Source organism: Rhynchophorus ferrugineus, unplaced genomic scaffold (genome assembly GCF_030347505.1).
Source record: "Rhynchophorus ferrugineus isolate W39M unplaced genomic scaffold, kcgeb_rfMv2 rfM8, whole genome shotgun sequence".
Lineage (NCBI taxonomy): Eukaryota > Metazoa > Arthropoda > Insecta > Coleoptera > Curculionidae > Rhynchophorus > Rhynchophorus ferrugineus.
Window position 1 is genome coordinate 26688682 of NW_027472587.1, and position 24862 is coordinate 26713543.

At 33.1% G+C, this 24862-nt stretch overlaps 1 protein-coding gene across 2 annotated transcripts in view; it reads left to right on the top strand.

Annotated features, from left to right (window-relative positions):
- The window catches only part of Wnt2 (Wnt oncogene analog 2), a 402687-nt gene that overhangs the window by 228334 nt on the left and 149491 nt on the right, over positions 1 to 24862 (top strand). For both annotated transcript variants that reach the window (XM_076411152.1, XM_076411151.1), the window contains exon 2: positions 5361 to 5590. In XM_076411152.1, the coding sequence (XP_076267267.1) occupies positions 5361 to 5590 (230 nt within the window). The remainder of the gene's footprint in view (positions 1 to 5360; positions 5591 to 24862) is intronic.

Consider the following 24862-nt stretch of genomic DNA (forward strand, 5'->3'; position numbering starts at 1 on the left):
AATATAGGAAAATGTACTGGCTAATTGGAAGAAAATCACAATTATCAGGACATAATAAATAGCTATTATATAAGCAAATATTGAATCCTATATGAACATACGGACTTGAATTATGGGGATGTTCTGCAAAGAGTAACATAAACAAAATACAAATTTTTTAGAACAAAGTCCTGAGAGGTATTGTGGGTGCACCCAAATACTATAGGACTGATAACCTGCATTGAGACTTATAGTTACAGATACCCACAGTCAGTCAAGAAATCAAGATAATTGCAAGGGGACATGAGGAAAGGCTCCATTCTCATACAAATATTGAAATATTGCAAATTTTGGATACCAGCAGAACAGGACACAGACTCAAAAGTATCAAACCATCTGATCTTGTGTAGTGATGTATAGTGAATTTCATATATTAAAAAACTCAGCAGTGACATGTATATACATTATTTCACCAGAGACTGAGTTGGGGCCGATGGATCCTCCTAGTTATATACCTAGATTTAAGTTAGCATAAAGACAAATTGTTAGAAGGTTAGACGGAAAGGATTAGTAACAATGTATTAATTAAATAATTTTAAAGAAATTGCTAACAATCGGTAATGACGGTGTCCCTGTCGACGAATCGACCGGATTTATTTCATTTCCTCAGAATTTTTGGAATTTTTCTCATTGAAGGAAAAGCTCATCAGCAGTGTGTTTCCGAACATCCTTGCTAACTACAGAAATAAGAAAATGTTAAGTATTCGAGCACGTGCGGTGGCTAAGAATAAAAATATGAATGACTTTAACTTTATTGTTCAGAATTAAATCGTACGTACTCTTCATTCATTCCAATCTACTGACTGTGTAACAAACGAAGTCGAAGCCACTAATAATCCAACTGAATTTTTAAAATGCTTGGATGTGTACAATCCTCAACTGAAAGCAATTTCGGTAATCATCGTACCTAGTAACCTAACCCAAAAAACTGATGAATAATATGATTCAAGCAACGATACTCAATAGAAAATTTAAGGATGAATTAGTCCTCATTACAAGGATTCCGATGATTCCAACGGATATGCCTTTTGAGTTTAAACGAATTCAGAAAACGAAATCACAAGACCAATTCTTGACTGTTTGTGGTCCCAACTTTGTTTTTCTCGTGGTCAGTTGTACGTGGCATATTCACGTATGGTCAAACCATTCGTTCCTTGTTTTGCCATTTGTTTTTCGCCTGATTAAAAAACAAAAAAATGTCGTAAATCACAACATGCTTCATTGAAGAGAATTAAATCGATTGATATAGTTGATTATTGTACAATTTTTGTGTTATTATCTTAATAAAATACTGAACTTAGTATTAATTTTATATTCATTGATTAATTCCCAAAAAATGATAAATTTAGTTCAGCTAATAGTAATACAACTTTTATTGACAGTTCGCCTGGTCAGCTAATATCGTTATAAACATCCCCTGTATCAATCACAGAAAATATGTACTATGTTTTTTAAGGTTGGACAATGCATCGTACCATCTCCCGCTTCTATTAGTAACAGATAATTCATGTCAATTATTGCGTGCCTATAATGCCCTACCGAGCACGAATGCCCCAAGAATAAAATCTTAACCAACTACTGCTTTAACTGATATTCTTTCATTGTATTAAATCGTAAGCTTTCGCTGAGTGGCATTTGAATGCCTGGGAAAATATAAAGTGTCTTTGTATCCCACCGATGCCATTTTCTTATTTGTTGAGCTACCTGAACAACGTGATTTACGATACGCGCGGACCATGAAACCTTTAATAGTCTATCCGCTCGAAGTAATTCCTCCTCTCTCTAATGCGCGGCTGTTCTCTAACCGAATGCTTTTCGTGTATTTTCCGGTTCGTTATTTTTAATCTGGTCTCTCTATTTTATAGCAATATTTGTATAAGCTTATTTATTAAAAGACAAAATATATAGTGTCAGTATATGATGTCAAAACGTCGCAATGTTGCCGTCTTTAACTTTGAATATTAGTCTATTTTGGATTTAATATATAACAATTTTCTATATATATATATATATATATATATATATATATATATATATATATATATATATATATATATACCCTGGAGGTCTAGAGCACCTATTTAACGATTGTATTTCCAAGTAATGTATTTTACTTTCATTAGAGATCACCTTATACCTTTTTATATTTAGTTATTTTTTCCTTCGTTGCAGTGCTTCCTTCTATTTCAACTATATCAGTATCAGTCTACTTCTATTAATTTTCTTCTGTTACTATCTATAGTCTATTAAAGTTATTTTATACATACGTCATCTAAATGTGTGACGTTATTCAATGTTGCCGCATCAACTCATACAACAAAGTTGTACTTTAGATAGAATACTGAAACAAACATTTTATCAAATATATATAGCTTATTTTAATATTATGCTACACCTAAAGCAAATATTACCGGAGGACTTGAAACTACAATTAAGAATATAGGTATAATAGTTTGAAGGTTACAGTTGTTTTATTATATTTACATTTAATTCTTTTCCACACCACCCATGCGGTTGAGTTCTAGGTGCCTTTTTTACGTAGTGATATCCCCCAAGAAGCCTAATCCACCTAATTAACAATTATGTATCAAAGTAATGTATTTTACTTTCATTGGAGAGCATATTTACCTTTTTACATTTAGTTGTTGTTTCCTTCGATGGTGTGTTTACATGTCAAGTCATCTTGATATCATTGTATTTTTTATTTCTTCTGCTACTACCTGTGTACACCATTCTTCATAAAATTAATCACTGAATTCTCCCTAATTGATTTGCCATATGCCCAAAACTTTTAGTATTCAGCATCTCCTCATACATTCTAATATAATACTCATGTCTAATTATGAACAATCACAATCATATATATGCGCGCAAATCGTTCGCACCCTACAATACCATTTTCTACAGTTACATTCTATTAATTATACACTCTCATATGAATTTTCAGCATTTCACAACATTACCACATATCCTGAAAGTTTCCTTTAATCATTGTCACTTTCTGAGTCACTATCTTAGTCATTTACTAAACTGTTAATTTCCAATCTGTAAACACATATTCACGATTCCACCATTTATCTTTATCTCTGTATACCTTATCGAGTTCATCCAAGGCGAAGGTGTTATGGTCCACAATGCTTCCCTCCACATATCCAAACATTTCTTGATGGAATATCCTTCTCGACCATCATACCTATTATATAATTATTCTCAACTTGATTGTAGTGACTGGGAGGTAGTCGTAAAACTATATGACAATATTGTTCAGCCATCTGATCTACTGTATATCGTTTTTCGGCCTTATTTCTAAAAACAGTTAATTGCAAAAAACATAACATAAACATGAAACATTTCATTTATATTTACCTAGTAACAATTTAAAATAGTTCAGTTTTTAGCATAGTCCCTTCGAAACATCATTCATTTTTTAAAAGCCGTTCTTTCATTACAGCCTTTGTTGGTGCTATTGTTGGGATTTTTTCCACCGGTGTGCTATAATATGGTACATTGTCCATACTAATAATAGATGGTTCCTACAGGTTTTTTACTAACTTATTTTTAAATCATAACAAAAACATATCATGGTTTATTTCTCCATGCTAGTTCCCCTTGGATTTGGAGAAAAATTTAAATTCTGCACCAGGAAACCATTCTTATTCCGTGCATAAATAACTATATATCTGCTATTAATTATTAATAAATATTATGAGCAACAAAACCTAATCAAATGTAACTTTTACCTTTTTCCATCAATTTTTGTTTCCTTTACCGTTTTTTGTTATTGTCTTGCCAAGACTACCCGAATGAACCATTTTAAATTATTCAAGTTTCATCAAGATGCACGTAGTCAAGTAATTCTTCCTTGATTTTATTATACGCCTTTAAAAATTCAATTCTTTTGAAGGTGATGTGTGAAAATTCTATTAGATTTCTTCGAGGGTTATCTTTATATCAATGAAATCCTTAAGCACTTATTGCACCGTAAGAGTGTATGAAGTGATGTCTTACATCAGTCAAAAAGCTGCATGTCCCTAACTTATACATTTCGTATATTTGATTTCGTACATTGAATAGAGCCAATATCAAGGTGGTCAAGATTGGTCACCTACTTCGTATGTAAAAGGGTTTTTTTTGGTTGAATTTAATATATTACCCTTCATTTTGTAAGCGATGTTACTCACAGTACCCACACGAATTTTCAGCACAGCAGTAACACTATAATACCTTGTTTTGGAATAATTTTATAAATCTATTTCTATTGTCTTGGTGCCACAGTTGAAGACTATGGGTCCACAACTGGTTTCATAATTGGCTGGTAAAGCAAAAGCTTATTATATGCTAATAGGGCTGAAGATCTATCCAATCACCAGTAAGTTATAAGTACTTCGGTTTGAATTATTCACGTATTTCCTAACATGTAGCTTCTACCTGAATTTATTATCTAGGAGCATGCCAAAGTATTTGACCCTTTTTCCCTACGGGGCTACTTGTTAATTTATATATACTGGATTGTGCTTGATACTTTATCGATGAAATTAATATGCAATGACTTATTTTGATTCTTCTTGATTTTGCCATTTTTTTGTCCAGCATTGTATTTTTGCATTAGTTCTTTGTAACTTTTCGCTTGAATCAGTGTTGTCATCTCCATTGGTTAGGATTGCAGTGTCATCTACAAAATTTGCAACCTGCTTAAGACCTGTTATATTTGTCAATTTTAATAATTATAGAGATGAAGAGGTATAAACAGAGTCACTGTCAAGGTCAAAGTTATAAAATAAACCTGTAATTTTCTGTGTGAAATGCGAAAAAATGCTTTATGGTGATTGCTTTATGCCATATTATAATTTTATTTTAAAACCAAATGTGGACATAATTTTCAAATAAGGATAATTTTTTTATTTTGTTTTTCATAATTTCCGATCAAATGTACAATTGTTATGTTTATAGCGCATCATTTAATGTAAAAAGAACTTAATTTAAAAATTTTATCAAAATATTTCAATGTTTTTGGTGCTAGGGAAGCAATGGGTTAAGTTATTTATTGGGTATTGAATAATTTATGGGTCATTACCATAAAAATAAAGTTCCGCTCGACACATTATTAAAAAACGTAATGATCATGCATACTGAACTTTTATTTATATTGACTTTAAGAGAGACTCTACAATTCCAATATATTTCTTAGATATATAATTATCAATTTCGTTATATTTTATACGTTTTCACAACGTTTAAACAGATTTTAAATTGAATGAAATTCAGTTATTATGAAATGTTGCAGTCGTAAAATATTTAGTAATATATACATTTATTTACAGGATAGTTCACGGTCTCCTAATGAGTAAAGGTGCAGACGTGTTTTGTTCGAAAGTGCCGGGACTAACGGAAAAACAAAGAGAGATGTGTCGGTCATCTCCAGATGCGATGGTGGCCATTGGTGATGGTATTCGGATGGCAACCGATGAGTGTAAACATCAGTTCAGGCATCAGCGGTGGAATTGCAGTGGAATAGAAAACCCCACATCATTTGGACACGTCGTCATTGTGGGTATGTAGGTATTCATTTTTTATTAGTGAGCTTGATGTTTTGAGCAAAATGAATTAAAAGTACTCCTAATATTATCCTAATATTATATAGCGTTATCTTGATAGCATTTAAAAATTTAGTGAATGGGTTATATAAATATATTATATGAGTTATCGTGATAGTAGATAAACGTACGCTTCTGTACATACACGTGTCGCATAAAATTGACTCTGGCGCATAACAAAATACCAATATAGATAAAATATAACACGAAAATAGTATTATCAAATATAAATTCTTTAAATATTTTAGCACATCTTATGCATATATTACTTAAGAAAAAGAACTTACTTTACTTAACTATATATATATATATATATATATATATATATATATATATATATATATATATATATATATATATATATATACATATTGAATATTTTTCCACACTAGCTATAAGGTTCTAAACCAGTTTTCTCATATCTTTTAGGTCTAAATTAAAAACTAAAAAAAAATATCATCTGTGACCATTTTTTTCAACTATCTGGTGTACAGTGTATATGTTTGCGGGCCTATTCCTGAAAAAGGAAATTACATAAAACAGAATAAAAGATTTAATTTATAATTACCCAGTACAATTCCACATTTCAATATTTTATCTTCATAAATTAATTTATGTTTAGCAGAATTATCGACCCATTTGTTGGAATATCTTTCACTAGCGTGTTATAGTATGGTGAACTGTAACATTGACTGATGGTTGTCCAAGATAATTAACAGTTGGCTCTCAAACCAAAGCAAAAATATTTTATGTTTCATTTCTCGATGGTACATATATATATATATATATATATATATATATATATATATAAATAATTAATAAAATATATTGTGATTAAGAAATATAATGAAATATTATTCTAAGTTTTGCTGTGTTTACATTCTTTTCATTAACGTTATCGAGTATTAGGGTATTTTAGCTCTTCTTATATCATCTTTAAACTCTTTAATATGAATAATTCCTGCAGACATTATCAATTCTGTTACATCTGCTTTAACTAGAATAAAACGGAGTACTTTCTGAGCTTAAAATAAATTTTACATTTTTACAAACTGCAATTATTTATTTCAAAAACAATATACAATGCATAGTAGAGCTTCCTAAGCTAGGCTATGGCCGCCTAAAACTTACCTCAAGTCCTTAGGTGCTATTCAAAATACTGCACTTAGAATATCGCTGGATGCCTTTCGATCCTCCTCCGCAATTAACTTGAGCAGTCTTAATCCACCCCACCATTTTCTTATCGTAGTGATTTATTTTCACTAAACTATTTGCACTACCATCTTCCTTAAATCTGACCTCCACTTGGAGTCATCCACCCGTCCTGGGCCGTCTTATTCCTAACTACACCACGGGTACCTCTCACATAATTGCAGATCTTCTGTCCAGAGCTGGAATTGACTTGTTGCATCCCCTCCTTATCCACTACGCCAATAAATATAAAGCAGAACATTGTCCTTACCTTATTCGGTCTAAGTTCTGTCAATTCTTATCCTGACCGCAAGCACATATATACGGATGGTTCCAAATCTCGCAGCGGATTTGGCAATATATTTGTGGTGGACAACCGGGCATTCTGTTTCAAGCTCCCTGTACAGGGTTCAGTATTGACCACTGAACTCTTTGCGATATTCAAAGCTTTATCACAACAGAATCCTTCAAAGAATGACTAATCCTGACCGACTCCCGAAATGCCCTCCCGAATGTTTCCTGGAACAGAAGTTCAACCATCCCCTGGTCACCGACTAACTGTCAATCATCCCTACCCTCTATCTGAATGGGATCAGGACAAGTTTACCATGGATCACTTCTCTCGTTGGAATACTGGAAAATAATCGAGCGGATAATGCGGCTAAATCGGCAGCATCGTCTCCATTCCTCATAACAGATGCTTGTGTCCATACTGACCTTATCTCATTCGTTTCTTGTATCACAAATAATGAGGGACAGCGTCTTGGCCTCAAGGGGCCAACCACAACAAGCCCGTTGAGATTAAAGCTGATTTTTTATCTTTTTTTCGCGTTCCTTCCCTTCGTTCCCATGCCGTAACTTTGAAACGACTGAGATTGGGCCACTGTCGTTTCTCACACGGACACTTGATGACTTCGAGACCCCATTTCACTCTACCACATACTGAAAAACATGAGAAAATACAGACTCGTCGAACTTCTACGAGAAATATATTTTCTCCATAAAATCTAGCCTATGCAATTTATTGTTATTGGCCAAATAACCATTACCACTTTGGTATGGGTGCTAATGTATGGTGTCTGGATAGAACCTCTACTCGTAATGATTGTGTTTGTAGTCCTGTGTTTGTGTTAATTTTTAAATTGTATATACACCATTTATACATTTAGCTCCACTGTTTGTGCTATTTTCTATTTATTCATTAATTTGTTATTTTATATATAATCTTTATATCTGTCCCCGTCCCCTCTATACCAACATCGTACTACTGTATAGTCGCGAAATGTCTGCACTCGTTAAAGTGACAAAAAAAAAAGATAATGTAGAGTAGAGAGTAGATTAACGAAAGCCACAAAAGGTAAACTAAATATGCTAAATGCAAGGGTGAGATTCCGGAATATTACAGAAAATAGTAGCTTGAAATTAATAAATTCTTTGACAGTAACACATAATAATGTTCCTAATTCGGTTCATTATTGTTTTAATATACATGTTAAAATTAAAGAATAATTGTTTAAAGTTATTTTATTCATATAGTCCCTGATTTAACATAAAAGTAAAAATTAATCATGTATACTTATTTAAAATGAAAATAATCGCTTGTACTGTTGTTGTTAAAATGGTCAGTGACGGAGTATTTTAAATTTATCCATACTTTGTTGAATATCGGAATTTAATAGAAAGTATTACGACCACTAGGAGATCACTAGTATTTATTATCAGCTTTTCAAATAGATGTCCCTAGACTTAAGTATGCAATGTAATGATCTGACACATATAGTCTACCCAAGGTTTTACTGTATATGCGTCATCGAAATTTGTGACGTTAAAACGTCGCAATTTTGTCGCACCATCTCTGAGTTTTAGTTCATTTTGTCTTTAACGTACAACAAAATTCTAATAAAAATAAAATAATTGAACAAAAATATTATAAAATATAATTTATTTTAAGATTATAGTACATCCAAAACACTATAGTTAACTATACAGCCACAATAGTTTATAGCTTAGTTGTCTTGTCTGATTCTGAAACGATTTATTAGATTAGATTAGAAATTGCGACAGGCAATATATTAATCATCTTGATGACGTATCTACAAAAAACTTTGAATAGACAATAGACGTACTTTACTTTAACTAATATTCTATATGCAGTATATTTATGATATTATCGATCTTATATTAAAAATGTTGACTAAATAAGTTTTGGTAGCGTAGAGATCATTTTTAAATTACTCCCTTTACTCTGTTATGGGATCAATAAAATAAAATTGAAATTGTCGAATTTCCACATGACAACTAAGCGATCAGTAGTATGAATAAATACGTTTTGGAAATCTAGAAGAAAACCCGAAGTTACTCTGTGCCCAGCACATAATTAAATCTGATATCAGTAACGAATAAGGTAATATATGAGCCATTTCCGTTTCTATTAATTCAATTAAAAATCGCCACACCGTAGTATTATTTAACGAAAAAAACTGTTATATATAGTTTCTTTCTAAACATTTCGGTTTTTCTAACACAATCTCAATGGTGTAAAGCAGGCTTCAAGAAAAAATTGAGAATATCTCTTGTTTTGTTTCTCGCCTAAATATCTGTTAAAACAAGTGTAAAAAATTAACCGCTAGGAAACAGCTTCACATAATTTGAATTCCTTATGTGTTTGTGATTTATTGGTTCCCATGTAGAATACAAGACATAGTAGAAGATAGTAGATTAACGGAAGATATAGAAGACACATTGAAAATGAGCTACCTGCAAGGGCGGGATTCACAAATATTAACATAAAATAATAGCTTAAAATAAACAAATTTATTGACATGAGCAAATATAATAATGTGAATTCCATAATAATTTAAATAATACCCTCAAAATTATTTCTTTCATATATACCTTCTTGTAATATATAAACATATATTACTTATCATTACAATAGTCATATGTTGGAAATGTATAATAATCATACAACTGAAGGTAAGCATGCTGCACAAGTATGCTGCTTTTGTTAAAATGTTCAGTGCTTCATTTTTAAATAATAAATGATATATTAATCATAGGAACTTAATTAAAAATAGGTTTTTCAGAGAAAATTTAAAAAATATTCATGGATGTTAATTCTGGAGATAGGTTACATATATTTTAATATGTTAATATGCTTATATATATATATATATATATATATATATATATATATATATATATATATATACATTAACTAATATTAATAATAATAATTAACAGCGTAAAGCATGGTTTTTAAATTATTCCCTTTACAATATCATTATTTCCTTACAAAATGTAAATTGTCGAATTTCCACATGACAACTAAGCGATCAGTAGTATGAATAAATACGTTTTAGAAATCGAGAAGAAAAACCGAAATTACTTTTTGCCCAACCCATAATTCAATCTGATAACAGTAACGAATAAGGTAATATATGAGCCATTTCCGTTCCTATTAATTCAATTACAAATCGCCACCGTGGTTACATAAATTATACCTTAGCGACCAGATTGCGAAAATTCAACGATAATATTTCAGAAAACTATCTCACACCTTAGTATTATTTAACGAAAAAAAACTATTATATATAGTTTCTTTGTAAACCAACGCAAACTCGCACTACTCGGGATCTATTTCAGCCGTTAGTCGAAAACAAAAAGCAACGGAAGCAGCAGGAATAATTCTGCAGGTCCCACAAAGCACGACAGGCGCCGCTTTTATATAAAGACACTGGTAACAACAGACTACTTACCTGGTCTGACGAGTTTGCCAAAGGAGAAAAAAACTACTATATAATCCTTTTAATTAATGAATATGGAGATTTATTATTTGGAGTGGTAATAAATAATGGCGGTCGTGGATGGTAAATTCTCCCACACCGACATTAATAAAGGAGGAAGGTAAGCTGCTGCTAATAAATGGTGGTGCTCAGTTTACAGTTGCGACAGGTACAGTCACTAAGCAGTGGTAAATTTGATTCTTCTTTCGCGCGAAGCTTTATGTCTTTTCTGATTAAAATGAAAGATATCGCGGAGCTTTTGAAAATTAATTTATATGTAAGATTGGTGGGGAAAATATATTTTCGGTTTTCCCTAACCGATGACTTTAAAGTCGTACGCCTGGATTAGTACCTACTCAATGAATATAAGATATAATTTTTTTTGTCTTTTTTATTATTTAATTATTACATTGTCACTAGTCGTTTCCCTCTAACCTAAAATTTTTCTTTATGATTACTTAAATCTAGGTATATAACTAGGAGGACCCATCGGTCCTATCTCAGTCTCTGGTGAGATAATGTTCATACCTGTCATTGCTGATTTTTTTATTATATGCACCTCATTACATAACAGTATACAAGATCAGATGGTTTGATTCTTTTGAGTTTGTGTCTTGTTCCGGTGGTATCTAAAAGCTGCAATATTTCAATATTCTCATGATAATGGAGTCGTTCCTCATGCCCCCTTGCAATTCTCTTGATTTCTTGACTGACTGTGGGTATCTCAAGGTCTTTATATAGGTAATAATTACTATAGTATTTGGTTGCGCCCACAATATCTCTCAGGACTTTATTATAAAAATTTTCTATCTTATTTATGTTACTCTTTGCAGAACACCCTCATAATTGAAATTCGTATGTCCATATTGGTTTCAGTATTTGCTTATATAATAGCAATTTATTATGAACTGATAATTGCGATTTTCTTCCAATTAGCCAGTACATTTTCCTATATTTCAATTCCAGTTCTTTTCATTTCGTCTTCATATGTTCCTTTCATCGAGGTTTTGCATCTAGATTCATTCCGAGATATTTAGCATTGTTGCTATATGGAATGATAGTATTATTTAATGTTATTGGTACTTGTACGGTCTGTTTATAAGTTAAGTCCATATGTACATTATTTTTGTACTTATTTTCCAAGCTTGTGTCCAATTATTTATATTGTCAATTGCCTATTGTAATTTTCGTGAAGCTTCTTCCCTATTGTCTCTGACAGCTATAATCGCAGTATCATCGGCAAATGCAGCCATCGCAATACTCTCCATTTGTGATATATCACAAGTGTAGAGTAGATAAAGCATTAGTCCCAGTAAATATCCTTGGGGTACACCTGCTTTAGCTTCTTTTATTGTAGAGTAAGCTTCTTCTTGCTTGACTCTAAACATTCTGGTTGTAATATATGATTTTAATAGTTCGGTGTGTTGTTTTGGTAGCATTTTCAGTCGTTTATGAACAAGGCCTCCATGCCAAACCTTATCGAAGGCTTGTGCTATATCTAAGAATAAAGCTGAGCATAGTTTTTTACTTTCGTAGGCTTTTTCAATAACATCTGTTATTCTATGGACCTGGTTAATTGTTGAGTTAATTCGTTAATTCGACAAAACGTCGCAATGTTGCCGTATCAACTCTGAATTTAGTTCAGTTTAGCTTAGACACACAACAAAATGCTAATCTAAATAAAATAATTAAACAATAATACTGATGACAAATATAATTTATTTTAACGTTATAGTAGATCTAAAGCATATATTATCGAAGGACTTAAAACTACAATTAAATACACAGTTATAACAGTTTGTAAGTTAGGGTTGTGTTTGTTTATATTTACATTGAAATCTTTTCCATACCATCTATGAGTTAGAGTTATTGGCGCGTTTGTAGAGTCCCAATGCACCTAGCAATTGTATATCCAAGTAGTATATTTTAATTTCATTAGAGAGCTTATTTACCTATTATGCTTAGTTATTGTGTCCTTATTGTGATCAAACTACTATTTGATCTCTTCGATATTTTTCAGAGCAATAGTTTCATTTGAAATAATTGTTTTAAATTATATTGGCATTGAAAAGCTATTCACTGTATTTATATATTTCCTGTATTTAATCTCTAATAGAGTTAACATCAAGCTGATCATAATCTGTTATAGTGAATTCAATGAATTCATGAATTCATTTGCATGTCCATTGTATCCTTTGTCACATCTCATATCATTTCTATTGGTTTGAATATGCTGGATTGGAAGGAAGACTTAATGCTCCGTGACCATATTATTCAGTTGTCTGAACTATTGTGTAATTTTTTACTATTTTAGTCTCTTTTTAATAGCGTCTTATCAATGAAAATTTGAGTTATCTAAGCACGATATAGAACTACAAATTGATTGAAAATCTTACTTGGTTTTTTTATATGCTTCTAAAAGCAATCTCTGCTCCCATTACAATTTTTGTGGGTTATTTTCATATAAATAATAAAAATAGTAAATAACAGGTGGGGCAAAAGTCCCGCTACAATTTTGTTTGCCTATAACTTTGTTCAAAGGAAAGGTAAGTAAGTTTGATTTTTACAAGAAGGTTTATTTCGTCTTTAGGTTTTTTTTCCTTATGATTGAAAAATTATATCGGCTAAATGGGGACCGCGATTCGCCGTGCAACTTTTAGCTCTTGGCAAGCTCGAGGCAATGAAATCGTTTGGGGCTTATGCACATAAAGTTTTGGTTTTAAAAATCCCCTAATCCATTCTGGCTAGCCATGCTAAATCGCTACTTTGCGAAATTAGTCTTTGTGGAAAAACTTTATTTGATATTCGGTTCGATTGAATTGTTCAATGAGCTGTTGGCTTGGTCCCATCTTGCTGAAACCACATGTCCTCTAGTCTATGCCTTTCGATTTCAGGCACAAGAAAATTTCGAATGATGTCTTGGTACCGTTCAGCAGTAACAGTAACAGCAACACCTTGGTGGTCCCTATTTCAAAAAAATAGGGACCAATGATGTTTCCAGCATGAATACCACATCATACAGTTGTTTTTAATATATGCAACGATGTGTCGTGAACTGACCGAAGATTCTGCGTTCCCCAAAACTGACTATTCTGTTCATTGACGTGGCCACTGAGAAGAAGGGCTGAGGCTTCATCGCTCATTATCAATTTAGACGGAACGGAATTAGTACGGAACTCGTTCATCAGAATCTCTCGGTAGCAATTTTTCAGCTTTCAAAATGGGCCTTAAACTACGTGCGGAAGTGTGTAACTGGGAACCACGTCTCAGAATTAATGTTTCTGGAGACTCTGCAACACTATCACGCACCAGAGCCACATTTTCAACGTACCGTACTGTCGAAAATTCGCATGTAAACGATAAATTGTGATTTTGTGAGGCACTTGCCGATTAGGATATTTTTAACGCCATATCCGCCGAGTTGCAATAATAGAACGATTACTTTCAATAAATATTGTCACTATTTCTGCTCGCTCTTGTGGCATATATTTATCCGTAATAAAATTTGGACGTGGAGGTCTACACAACACAATGGTTAAATCGAAACTGAGCTAAACATCACATAACCAAGATGACACGCTATCAAAATGGTCAATCAAGTTTTAAGATACAAACAATTAGATTTTATGTAAAAATAAATAAATATAAATAAAGAGTTGTAGGTGGTCCGAGCAAACACTGAAGAGATTTTCGTCCTGTACAAGAACCAAAAATATCCCTCATAAAAGAAAAGTAAACGAAAAAAAAAAACCCGATGATCGATTTAAAAGCGTCCTACGAAACTTATAAAGTCGACTGTCAGCTTTCGGGATTATCATGTTATCCCTGTTAATCTGTGACGCGTAATAAAATACGGCATTACCAGACATAAACAAGTCCATGACCTACAGTTTAAACACCATGCCCAGTCGCAGGTTCCCTCTATCAATCGCGGACCACGAAATATACGAGCTTGGTCAGCGAACGAGGCCTCGAAAGCATTGTGACACAGTCGTTATACTTTCGCTGAAGAACCCCTATTGTGTCTGAATGCGTTCGAAACTACGGGGGTTCGATGAAGTGTAGACGGTGTCTTGATATAGTGAAGTGTTCCATTATACAATTTACTACTGTAATCGATTTTAGTAATGTAATTGATTAATTACAGTTTCGTGCCGAAATTTTCATCCTGAATAAAAGTACCAAGAATTGGTTAATAAAACACGAATATTTATTACGTGTCGTATCACAAATTCTCTTTTACGCCTTCTGTCTAAAACGGATGCATCAAAATAATAATAATTAAATTATTTTATTTTAAATTAATTAAATTAATTTTTGAAGAAATATGTTCACAATAATAGCTTGATTTATCGTGACGTAAAATACAGACTTTTCCTTTAGACGGATCTGTTATTTTTCAATTATTTTCCTGGTTTCAATTAGTTTCTTCCCATTAGTGATTAAAAGTGCTAACACGCGTTGTTGACGGGCGACCGACATACATTTACGACCACGCCCCAGCAGGATTCGAACCCGCGACTATCGCAACAGCAGGTGACCATCCTGTCGTCGTTACCACTGTGCCAACCCAGCTAATTTATGTGAAACTTGATAGTCTATTTGGTAGATTATATATATACCATAAAATTTTACAAATTTTACTTTGGTTCTGTTGACATTTTACACTTTACGTGTCAATCACAAACGATAATAAATATGCCCATGCCTTGAACAGGATTCGAAACTGCGATTATCCATCACTAATAGAACTGTTTAACAATGTGACTTAATTATGTTCCTTGATAAATAAAGTGGTGTCTCTAGTTTAAGAAACATTTATAAGTAATAACGACTCGACATGTTTTACTTTCATATCAAGCTTCGCAATCAGACATAATATACCTGACGTATTGGAAATCTGATGTACTTTGGATCTATTGTGGAATGGAAATCTGGATTACCTCTGTGATATTAAGGAACATTGAGATTGTGATACACATGTACATTGATGCATACTGTATTGTAACTGACGACATAAATTAAACAAAATAGGACAATGCCAAAGGTAAGAAGCTATAGGTTAGTCTAGTAGTCATAATGTGTTGCTGTGCATATGGCGATATCAGCAAGGTGTAGTATTTACTAGCTGCTAAAGCCCAATGAATATATTACTAAGGATTTCTGATAACATCAATTGATTAAATTACACGACATATTGTTGCAAAAAAGAACGATAACGGGTAATAAAACCAAATGTATCCTTTTGCTTGACTGAAATAGCTCTGAATGATGCAACATGAATGGGAATCAGACACAATGACTTCTGGTTTACTGCATTGTTCTACTCAATGCATCATGACTTGATTGTCAAACGGTTTCGAAGTGAGAAAATGGATCGACAATTGGATCGCTGCCAAACCAATAATGTTCATTCGATACAATATGGTCATGTTGGCAAAGATCAAAGCTGAAACAGTTGTAGAAAATGACATGTGTATATATGTGTATAAACGCTGTATAAGTTTGGTAATTTTATTTACATCTAACATCTAACATAAGTAACATTGTTACAGCGAAGATCAATTAACTAAAAAACAAATTTAAATGTTCATTGCCCTCAACGATAACTGAGGTCCCAAAGAAAATTGACAGCCTCGACAAGAGCATGGCAAAAAATAATACACGAAATAAAATCGTTACCAAATAAAAAACATAAAAATCAACACAATTGTCCATTGTTAGCTATTGTTAACTTGAAGGTTACATCATTCAAAACTAAAAGTCATCATATTTGAAAGAAAGTTCAGAACTATAATTATACTAACTTAATTTCGAGTTGTTTATTTTGATGTATCTCCACGACCTTCAGAAATCTTCAATAATGAAAACATAAACGATAACCAACAAAATCGAACATCGATAATGTTCTAAACCTTTCGTATATTACTATTTCCGTCTGTTAATCTTTGCATATAAAACGCGATTTTTTCTTCGTTATTAACTTAATCTGCACATTCGGAAACACTGATATGTATTTTTTCTGTTCATGAATATTAATCGATATTTTTAATGGTCTATTTCATTCTAATATATTAATTGCTGGCCTTTTCTGGTCGTTGGCGTTCAATGTGTTTTACCTTGTGATATTTACTAAAGTTTTTGGTATATCCTGGATACGCTTTTAATATTTTATTGTGTTAAACAAATTAGTTTAAAGCTTTAATACATAAAATTTTGTCATCGGATGTCGTAAAGTTAGAATAAATGGTTTTCGTATAGATCTACTTTGTTGATTTAATATAAATATTAATTTTTGTTCAAAAACAAATTTTATTTTCGCCGGCTTGGTGGCGCAGTGATAAAGGCGATGGGACGGTCCTCCTACTGTTACGATAGCCGCGAGTTCGAATCCTTCTGAGGCATGTTTATAAATTTATGTTCGTGATTGTTTAAAATTTGTGAATGTTCTAGGCAAGAGTGTACCATCCGACAAGGAAAATAATCCCAGTCACGCGAGTAACCAGGCTGGGAAAGACCGGATGTCTTCTGGGATGATTTCTAAAGTTGGTCACTCGCCAGTCGGTAGGCTTAATGCTTACCGACTGGCATAAGTTTTACAGTAATTTTGAAATAATAATTATCCTTACTCTCATTCTCATTCACACTCACAAAACTCATTCGTTAAAAACATTGTAGAAACACAAAGATAATGAGATACTTTGCTTTTTTGTAAATATAATAGGAAAATTATATTAATAATTATTTATAATAGTTAAACAATATCACATACAATATCAAACAATATCGAGGTAAATATATATTCCTCAGCAATCAATTTTCAATTTTCCTCCTCAATTATGCTTATTTGATCCACAGAAGTTTATCAAGAGTTTCCTCTCATCTTTCAGTCGACTGATGTGGCGAAACAATGGAATCTGCTCGTCAGTTCTCACTCTTGTTCTCACTGTCATCGCATTTTAATCTAGTGACACACATGTCAGGCTATAACTTTTAACCATAGATGATTTGGAAAATGAGCATTCGGAAGAGCTGGAACTTTTTCATGATGCTTACGATAGGCACCATTTTAGAGCGCGCAAAAATCCTGCAGCTCGACCGATTCGACTTATTTTATTACGACGATTTTTTACTGACTCCAAGTATTTAGACCTCTACACTTACTCTAATTAGATCCCGTTGAAATATTCCAATAATAAGCGATGCCACAGTTATCACTGTTTAGATATTTTCTCCATTAGTACACAAGCCATATGGCTCTTCCATAAATACTCTAAGGCTGAAGAGTCAGGGCTTATCACATAGATGGCGCCATTTCTATTACATTGATCACTTTTTCAGTTAGTACTAATCTTCTAAAGAGAGCTCTTAAAGCTTCATGATATTATACAAATAAGTTTGGTTCAAGTGAAGCAATATCCTGAAAAGTGTTGTAAGGACCCCGCTCCATCAGAAATAACAATAAAACGTTAGTTTTCTGACTTCAAACGTTGTCGTCAGTTCAGTTCCAACCTTCGTAGGGTGAAGACGTATTTTCAATACGGTCCAAGCTATAAAAAGATACTGTTCTTTAAAAAAAACCCAGTATTTTATTACGGTTATCTAATTGAGTGTTAAAAACGCATAACAGATGCGGCTATCCGTCTCTCAGTGGACCTAAAGTGTAGTGAATACGTGTTTACGTGACCAGACAAAAGGTCTGCATCTCATTTTTATTAGTGTTTAAAATTATTTCATCTTATTTTACAACAGTCCTTTTGAAATTCATTTATAGTATTTATAGTAAAAAACTAGTGCTAAAATAACGTAAGTGAAAAATGAAGTGCGTGAAATAAACAATGTATTTATTTTATTTTTTTTATCATCTGGAAGTAAATTAAATAAAATATTAAAATATTAAAAAATGGCAAACCATAGCGATTCAACCAAATCACCTGCACACTTTGATATAAGATTAGAACAAACAGCAATAACGCAAACTCCACCATCAGAATGGACTACAGTCATTAACAAAAAACGATTGAGAAGTCCAGAAGAAGAAATCGCGAGGAAACAAACAAGAATCAGTGACTATTGGTTGCAGAAACCGATAGAGACAAAAAACAGTTTTAGCAACCTGTCGGAAGAAATTGAAGAGAACATACAACCAAGCCCTGAAAAAGCTGTTCCCAAACCACTACCAATAACAGTCTATAAGGTAGGAATAATAAAAAACATCCATGACTTATTGAAAACCATTACTACGAACTACACAATTAAAACAGTGAGCTATGAAACAATTAAAATCCAATTGTTCGAAGCGGATCACTTTAAAGTTCTTATAAAAGAATTAGATGAAAGAAACACCCAATACCATACATTCAGGCCAAAATCCGAGAGAACATTTAAATTCGTATTAAAAGGATTACATCACGGGACGGACTTTAACACCATCAAGGTAGCACTAGCTGAAAAAGGCCACGAGGTCGTAAATATTCACAATATACGACATCACACGACAAAAAAACCTCTGCCTATGTTTTATATAGACATAAAACCTAATGGAAATAATAAGACGGTGTATGAAATCACCAAATTGGAAAATAATATTATTAAATGCGAACCACCACATATAAAAAGAATTATACCACAATGCACAAGGTGTCAAGCGCACGGGCACACAAAGACTTACTGTCGCAAATCATATAGATGCGTAAAATGTGCAGGAGAACATAAGACAGGAGATTGTACTCGTAAAGTTCGCGATGAAAAAGTGAAATGTGTTAACTGTAATGGAAATCATCCAGCGAACTACAAGGGTTGCGCAGTTCACAAGCAACTACAGCAGAAACTCTATCCTGCCTTAAGGGAAAAAAGGCATCAACAAAAACAATCCACTACTACCAATCTACCACTACCCACCAGAACAAGTCAACCAGACATAACTTATGCCCAAATAGTTGAAAATGGTTCAGCACAAAAACTAGAGACAATATCTCAACCTACTGAAACTAGCAACATCTCAAAATTAGAAAATATGATGGCCAAACTAATGGATCAAATGAGTACGATGCTTGGTCTACTCACAACCGTCGTAAGCAAACTTGCCTAATGCCTGAAACCAATAGCTACAAAATCGCCGTCTGGAATGCCAATGGGCTCCAACAACACGCCAGGGAACTAAAAATGTTCGTAAATGAACAAAACATTGACATTATGATGGTTTCCGAAACACACTTTACGGACAAGAATTATCTGAAAGTTCCTAAATATAAGATTTATCATACAAATCACCCTGATGATAAAGCACATGGAGGTACAGCCATAATAATTCGAGATGATATAAAGCATTTCGAAAAAGAAAAATTCCGCAAAGACTACCTGCAAGCCACCAGTATAACCATAGAGGAAGCCCATGGACCATTAACAATTTCTGCGATTTATTGCCCACCCAAACATAACAACAAGGCAGAACAATTTCAAGAATTCTTCAGTACGCTAGGTAATAGATTTATAGCAGGAGGAGATTATAATGCAAAACATTTAATGTGGGGTTCAAGAATAATAACCTCAAAAGGTAGAGAACTGCTCAAAGCCATAAGGAAAGATAACTTACAATATATCTCTACTGGTGAACCAACATATTGGCCTTCAGACAGAAATAAAAAACCAGATACAATAGATTTCTGTATTACAAAAAATATTGATCCAAAAAAGTGTCAGGCAGAATCATGTTTCGACCTGTCTTCTGATCATTCACCAATAATAGTAACAATTTCTTCAAAAATTACCATCAAAGATAAACCCCCTTCTCTGTGCAATAATAGAACTAACTGGCCCTCATTTAGAGAAAACTTAGACCAAAATATCTCTCTAAACTTACCGTTACAAACTGAAATGGATATAGAAATAGCAGCAATAAATCTTACAAAAAATATACAGGAGGCAGCATATTCCGCGACTCCCAACAGTGAAACATTTCCAAGAAAAAATACACATATATCATGTACAATACAGAAAAAGATAGCAGAAAAAAGAAAGTTACGACGAAATTGGCAACAGCAAAGGACTGAAGAGAATAAAAGAAAATTTAATAGGGCCATAAAAGAGCTGAGAGATCTAATTCAAATTGAACAAAACCAAGGCATTCAAGAATACCTAGAAAACTTGACATCAACTGAGGCTACAGACTATTCGTTGTGGAAAGCAACAAAAAAGCTTAGGAGATCCCAGCAGCATAACCCACCTATTAAAACAAGCGAAAATAATTGGGCGAGAAGCAATAAAGAGAAGGCCGACATTTTCTCAAAACACTTAAAGAATGTTTTTAAACCTTTCCAGTCTCAGCTACATAAAGATGACGAAAATAAAATTACTAGCTTTCTAGATTCGCCATTTCAAATGGATTTACCGCACGAGAAATTAACGGTCAAAAAAGTTAAACATACAATAATGAGAGAGATTAATATTAAAAAAGCTCCTGGTTATGACTTAATTACTGGCAAAATTTTAAAAGAACTATCAGAAAAGGCTATAAAACTATTAACATATATATTTAATGCTATGCTACGAATTAATTATTTCCCTAGTATCTGGAAAGTAGCTAAAATATTAATGATACTTAAACCAGGAAAAATACCAGAAGATGTGACCTCCTACCGACCTATAAGTTTATTACCAATAATCTCGAAAGTTTTCGAGAAATTATACATAAAAAAACTAAACTGTATAATAGAAAAAAGAAAAATTATTCCAGAACATCAGTTTGGCTTTCGCAATAAGCATGGGACTATAGAACAAGTGCATAGACTTGTAAACCAAATAAACGCTGACCTAAATGCCAAAAGATATTGTTCGGCTGCTTTCCTAGACATATCTCAGGCTTTTGACAAAGTATGGCATACGGGCTTGCAGGTTAAACTAAAAAAACTTCTCCCTCATCCGGACTATCAGCTATTAAAATCGTATCTCACTGACAGACATTTTATTGTAAATCAAGGCGATGAACATACCGAATTAAATCCCATATATTCAGGAGTTCTGCAAGGTAGTGTACTGGGTCCAGTACTGTATCTTCTGTATACGGCTGATCTGCCCACCACAAAAATAACTACTGTGGCAACATATGCAGACGATACAGCAATCTTAGCATCCCATGAAGATCCAGTCACAGCATCAATAAACCTACAAACCCACCTGGATCAAATACAATTATGGTTGAAGACATGGCGCATTAAAGCCAATGAATCAAAATCCACGCATATAACGTTTACCCTGCGTAGAAGAACATGTCCACCAGTAAATATCAATCATCGTCAACTCCCCCAAGCAGAGCATGTTAAATATCTTGGTATGCATTTAGATCGACGCCTAACCTGGAAAAAGCACATACTCTCTAAACGGAAACAACTAGGACTAAAATTATATCAAATGTATTGGCTCATTGGGCGCAAATCCAAGTTATCATTAGATAACAAGGTATTGCTGTATGAGTCTATACTCAAGCCCATTTGGACATATGGAATTCAACTATGGGGTACCGCTAGCAAATCTAATATATCCATCATTCAACGGTTCCAAAATAAGGTGTTGCGTGCCATTGTTGATGCTCCGTACTATATTTCAAATAAAGTGATACAACGCGATATTCCTCTAGAACCTATAACGAGTGTAATCCAACGTGTTTGTGTGAAGTACTTCGAAAGAGTGTCAGTGCATCCCAATGTACTCGCTAATCAGCTAAATATGCGACGTGATAGTGAAGTGCGTAGACTAAAACGTTTAACACCACCTGATCTGATTACTGGACATATGTAGAGTTTAGAATAAGCATTAGAATAAGTCTAATTAATTAAGATAATATTTTATACAGAAGATTGCTTATTGAAGTGATTTTCTACATGCCATGTATATATAATATAAACAGAAGAAATACTTATTGCCAATAGGGCAGATTGTGGACTCACGAAGAGTAATAAAAAAAAAAATGTTGTCGTCGAGACACCGATGATGCAGTGGGCGTCGAACTGAGGTGGTAGCTCCTGAAATAACCAAAAAGTCTATAAAATTGTTGTGAATGATCGAAGAGTTGTAAGTTCGTGTAAGTTCACTAACATCGTAAAGATATCATAAGAACATGTTTGTTTTTATATTGCATGGTCATTTGAGTAGCAGGAAGATCTCATCAAAGTGGGTGCTGCGTTTCCTCACTATTGATCAAAAACAAGAAGGTGTTGATTAATCTGAGCAGCGTTTGGTCATGTTTAAATGAAACAAACCGGATTTTTTGCGACAATATGTGACTATGGATGAAATATGTATTCATCACTACACTCTGGAATCAAAACGATAGTCATCTCAATGGACAGCAACAGGTGACAGCCCTATTTTTGAGGCAAGAGATGAAAAGTTCTACAAAAATGGTATTGAGCGTTAGAGCGGAGTTGGAATGATTATGTGGCTCTTGATGGAGATTGTGTTGATCAATAAAGTCAATTTTGAACAAAAACTTGCGTTTTCTTTGTTACGCCTGGGACTTAGTCCATATGTTATAACCATAATATAGCGATCAACATTAGATTGCTAAAGAAGTTTGTTTCATTATATTGACTACCATATCCTTTTTAATTTTTTTTCACATAACTGCATCCACCATCATTTTAAAAACCAGCGGAGAGAAGACATCTCTGTGAACACTGGCATAGAAATTAATTGGCTCAAAAATGAATTAGATCAATTAATTTATCATTTAATGGAACCAATTATATGAGCAACATTATATGTTAATTTCTTTAATGGGTAATGTTTTCATGCAATTATGTCGGTATTTATTAAATATTTCCATTACAAAAAACATAGACGGACCCTTTGTTTAAAGCCAATTAATTTTAAAGAAAAGCCTAGAATGCATCAAAGAAGAAATCATTCAAATATCATGTAACTTAAAACAAAAAGAACCGCCGAATCTGATTAAATTAGTTTTTTTGGATTGCGGAGTTTGTCATTCGGTAGTTATGTGGGTTGCCTGAAATTGCAACCGTTCGTTTTTTTGCCATCTAACGTCCAATTTACGACAAAGGTTTCGGTATACCTTATTTGTGAACAATGAGAAACTTCTTTGGTAGGATCAGCCACCCAATTCCTCGTACGTGAACGGAATATAAAAGATGCCTTAATAGAAAATGACGATAAAAATAGCTAGTTTTAGAAGAATGTCCATTAATGTTAAAAGGATATTTGAATTATCTCGATGATTATTACAAGGATAGACAATGCGTTGTTAAATAAAGCAAATATAGAATTATGTTAAACATATGACGTTAAATTCGCACACAATATCTCACAATCTTCTCTTTATTCGTTTTCTTTATGATTTTCTCTTTGTTTTTTAACAAAACATATTTTATGAGGCACTCTAGTACAATTCTAATCGTAAATTAATTTATTGCCATTTTAGGTTTGTAATTGAATAAATTCGCAAGGAAGTATGTATGACATATACAGGCGATAGTCAAAATTTTGATTATTTTTTTTATTATTTAATTATTACAATGTTACTAGTCATATCCGCGTAATCTACAATTTGTCTTTATGATAACTTAAATCTAGGTATATAACAATGAGGACCCATCGGCCCAATGTCAGTCTCTGGTGAAATAATGTTTATACCTGTCACTGCTGTATTTTTATTAAATGCACCTCACTACACAACACTACAGAAAATCAGATGGTTTGATTCTTTTGAGTCTGTGACCTGCTCTGGTGGTATCCATAAGTTGCAACACTTCAATATTCTCATGAGAATGGAGTCTTTCCTCATGACCCCTTATAATTCTCTTGATTCCTTGACTGACTGTGGGTATCTGAAGGTTTCGATGTAGGTAGTCAGTCCTGTAGTAATTGGATGCACCCATAATACTTCTCAGGACTTTGTTCTGAAAAATTTGTATTTTGTTTATGTGAATCTTTGCAGAACATCCCAATAATTGCACTCCCTTTGTCCATATAGGTCTCAGTATTTAGTTATATATTAGCAATTTATTATGTACTGAGGATTGTGATTTTCCTCCAATTTTCCTATATTTCAATCCCAATTTTTTTCTTTTATTCTTTATATGTACTTTCCAGCGAACTTTTGCATCAAGATTCATTCCAAGATATTTAGCGTTGTTGCTATATGGAATGATAGTATTATTTAATTTTATGAGTGCTTGTACCGTCGGGTTGTAGGTGAACTGCACATACACAGATTTACTTTCGTTAATTTTTATTTCC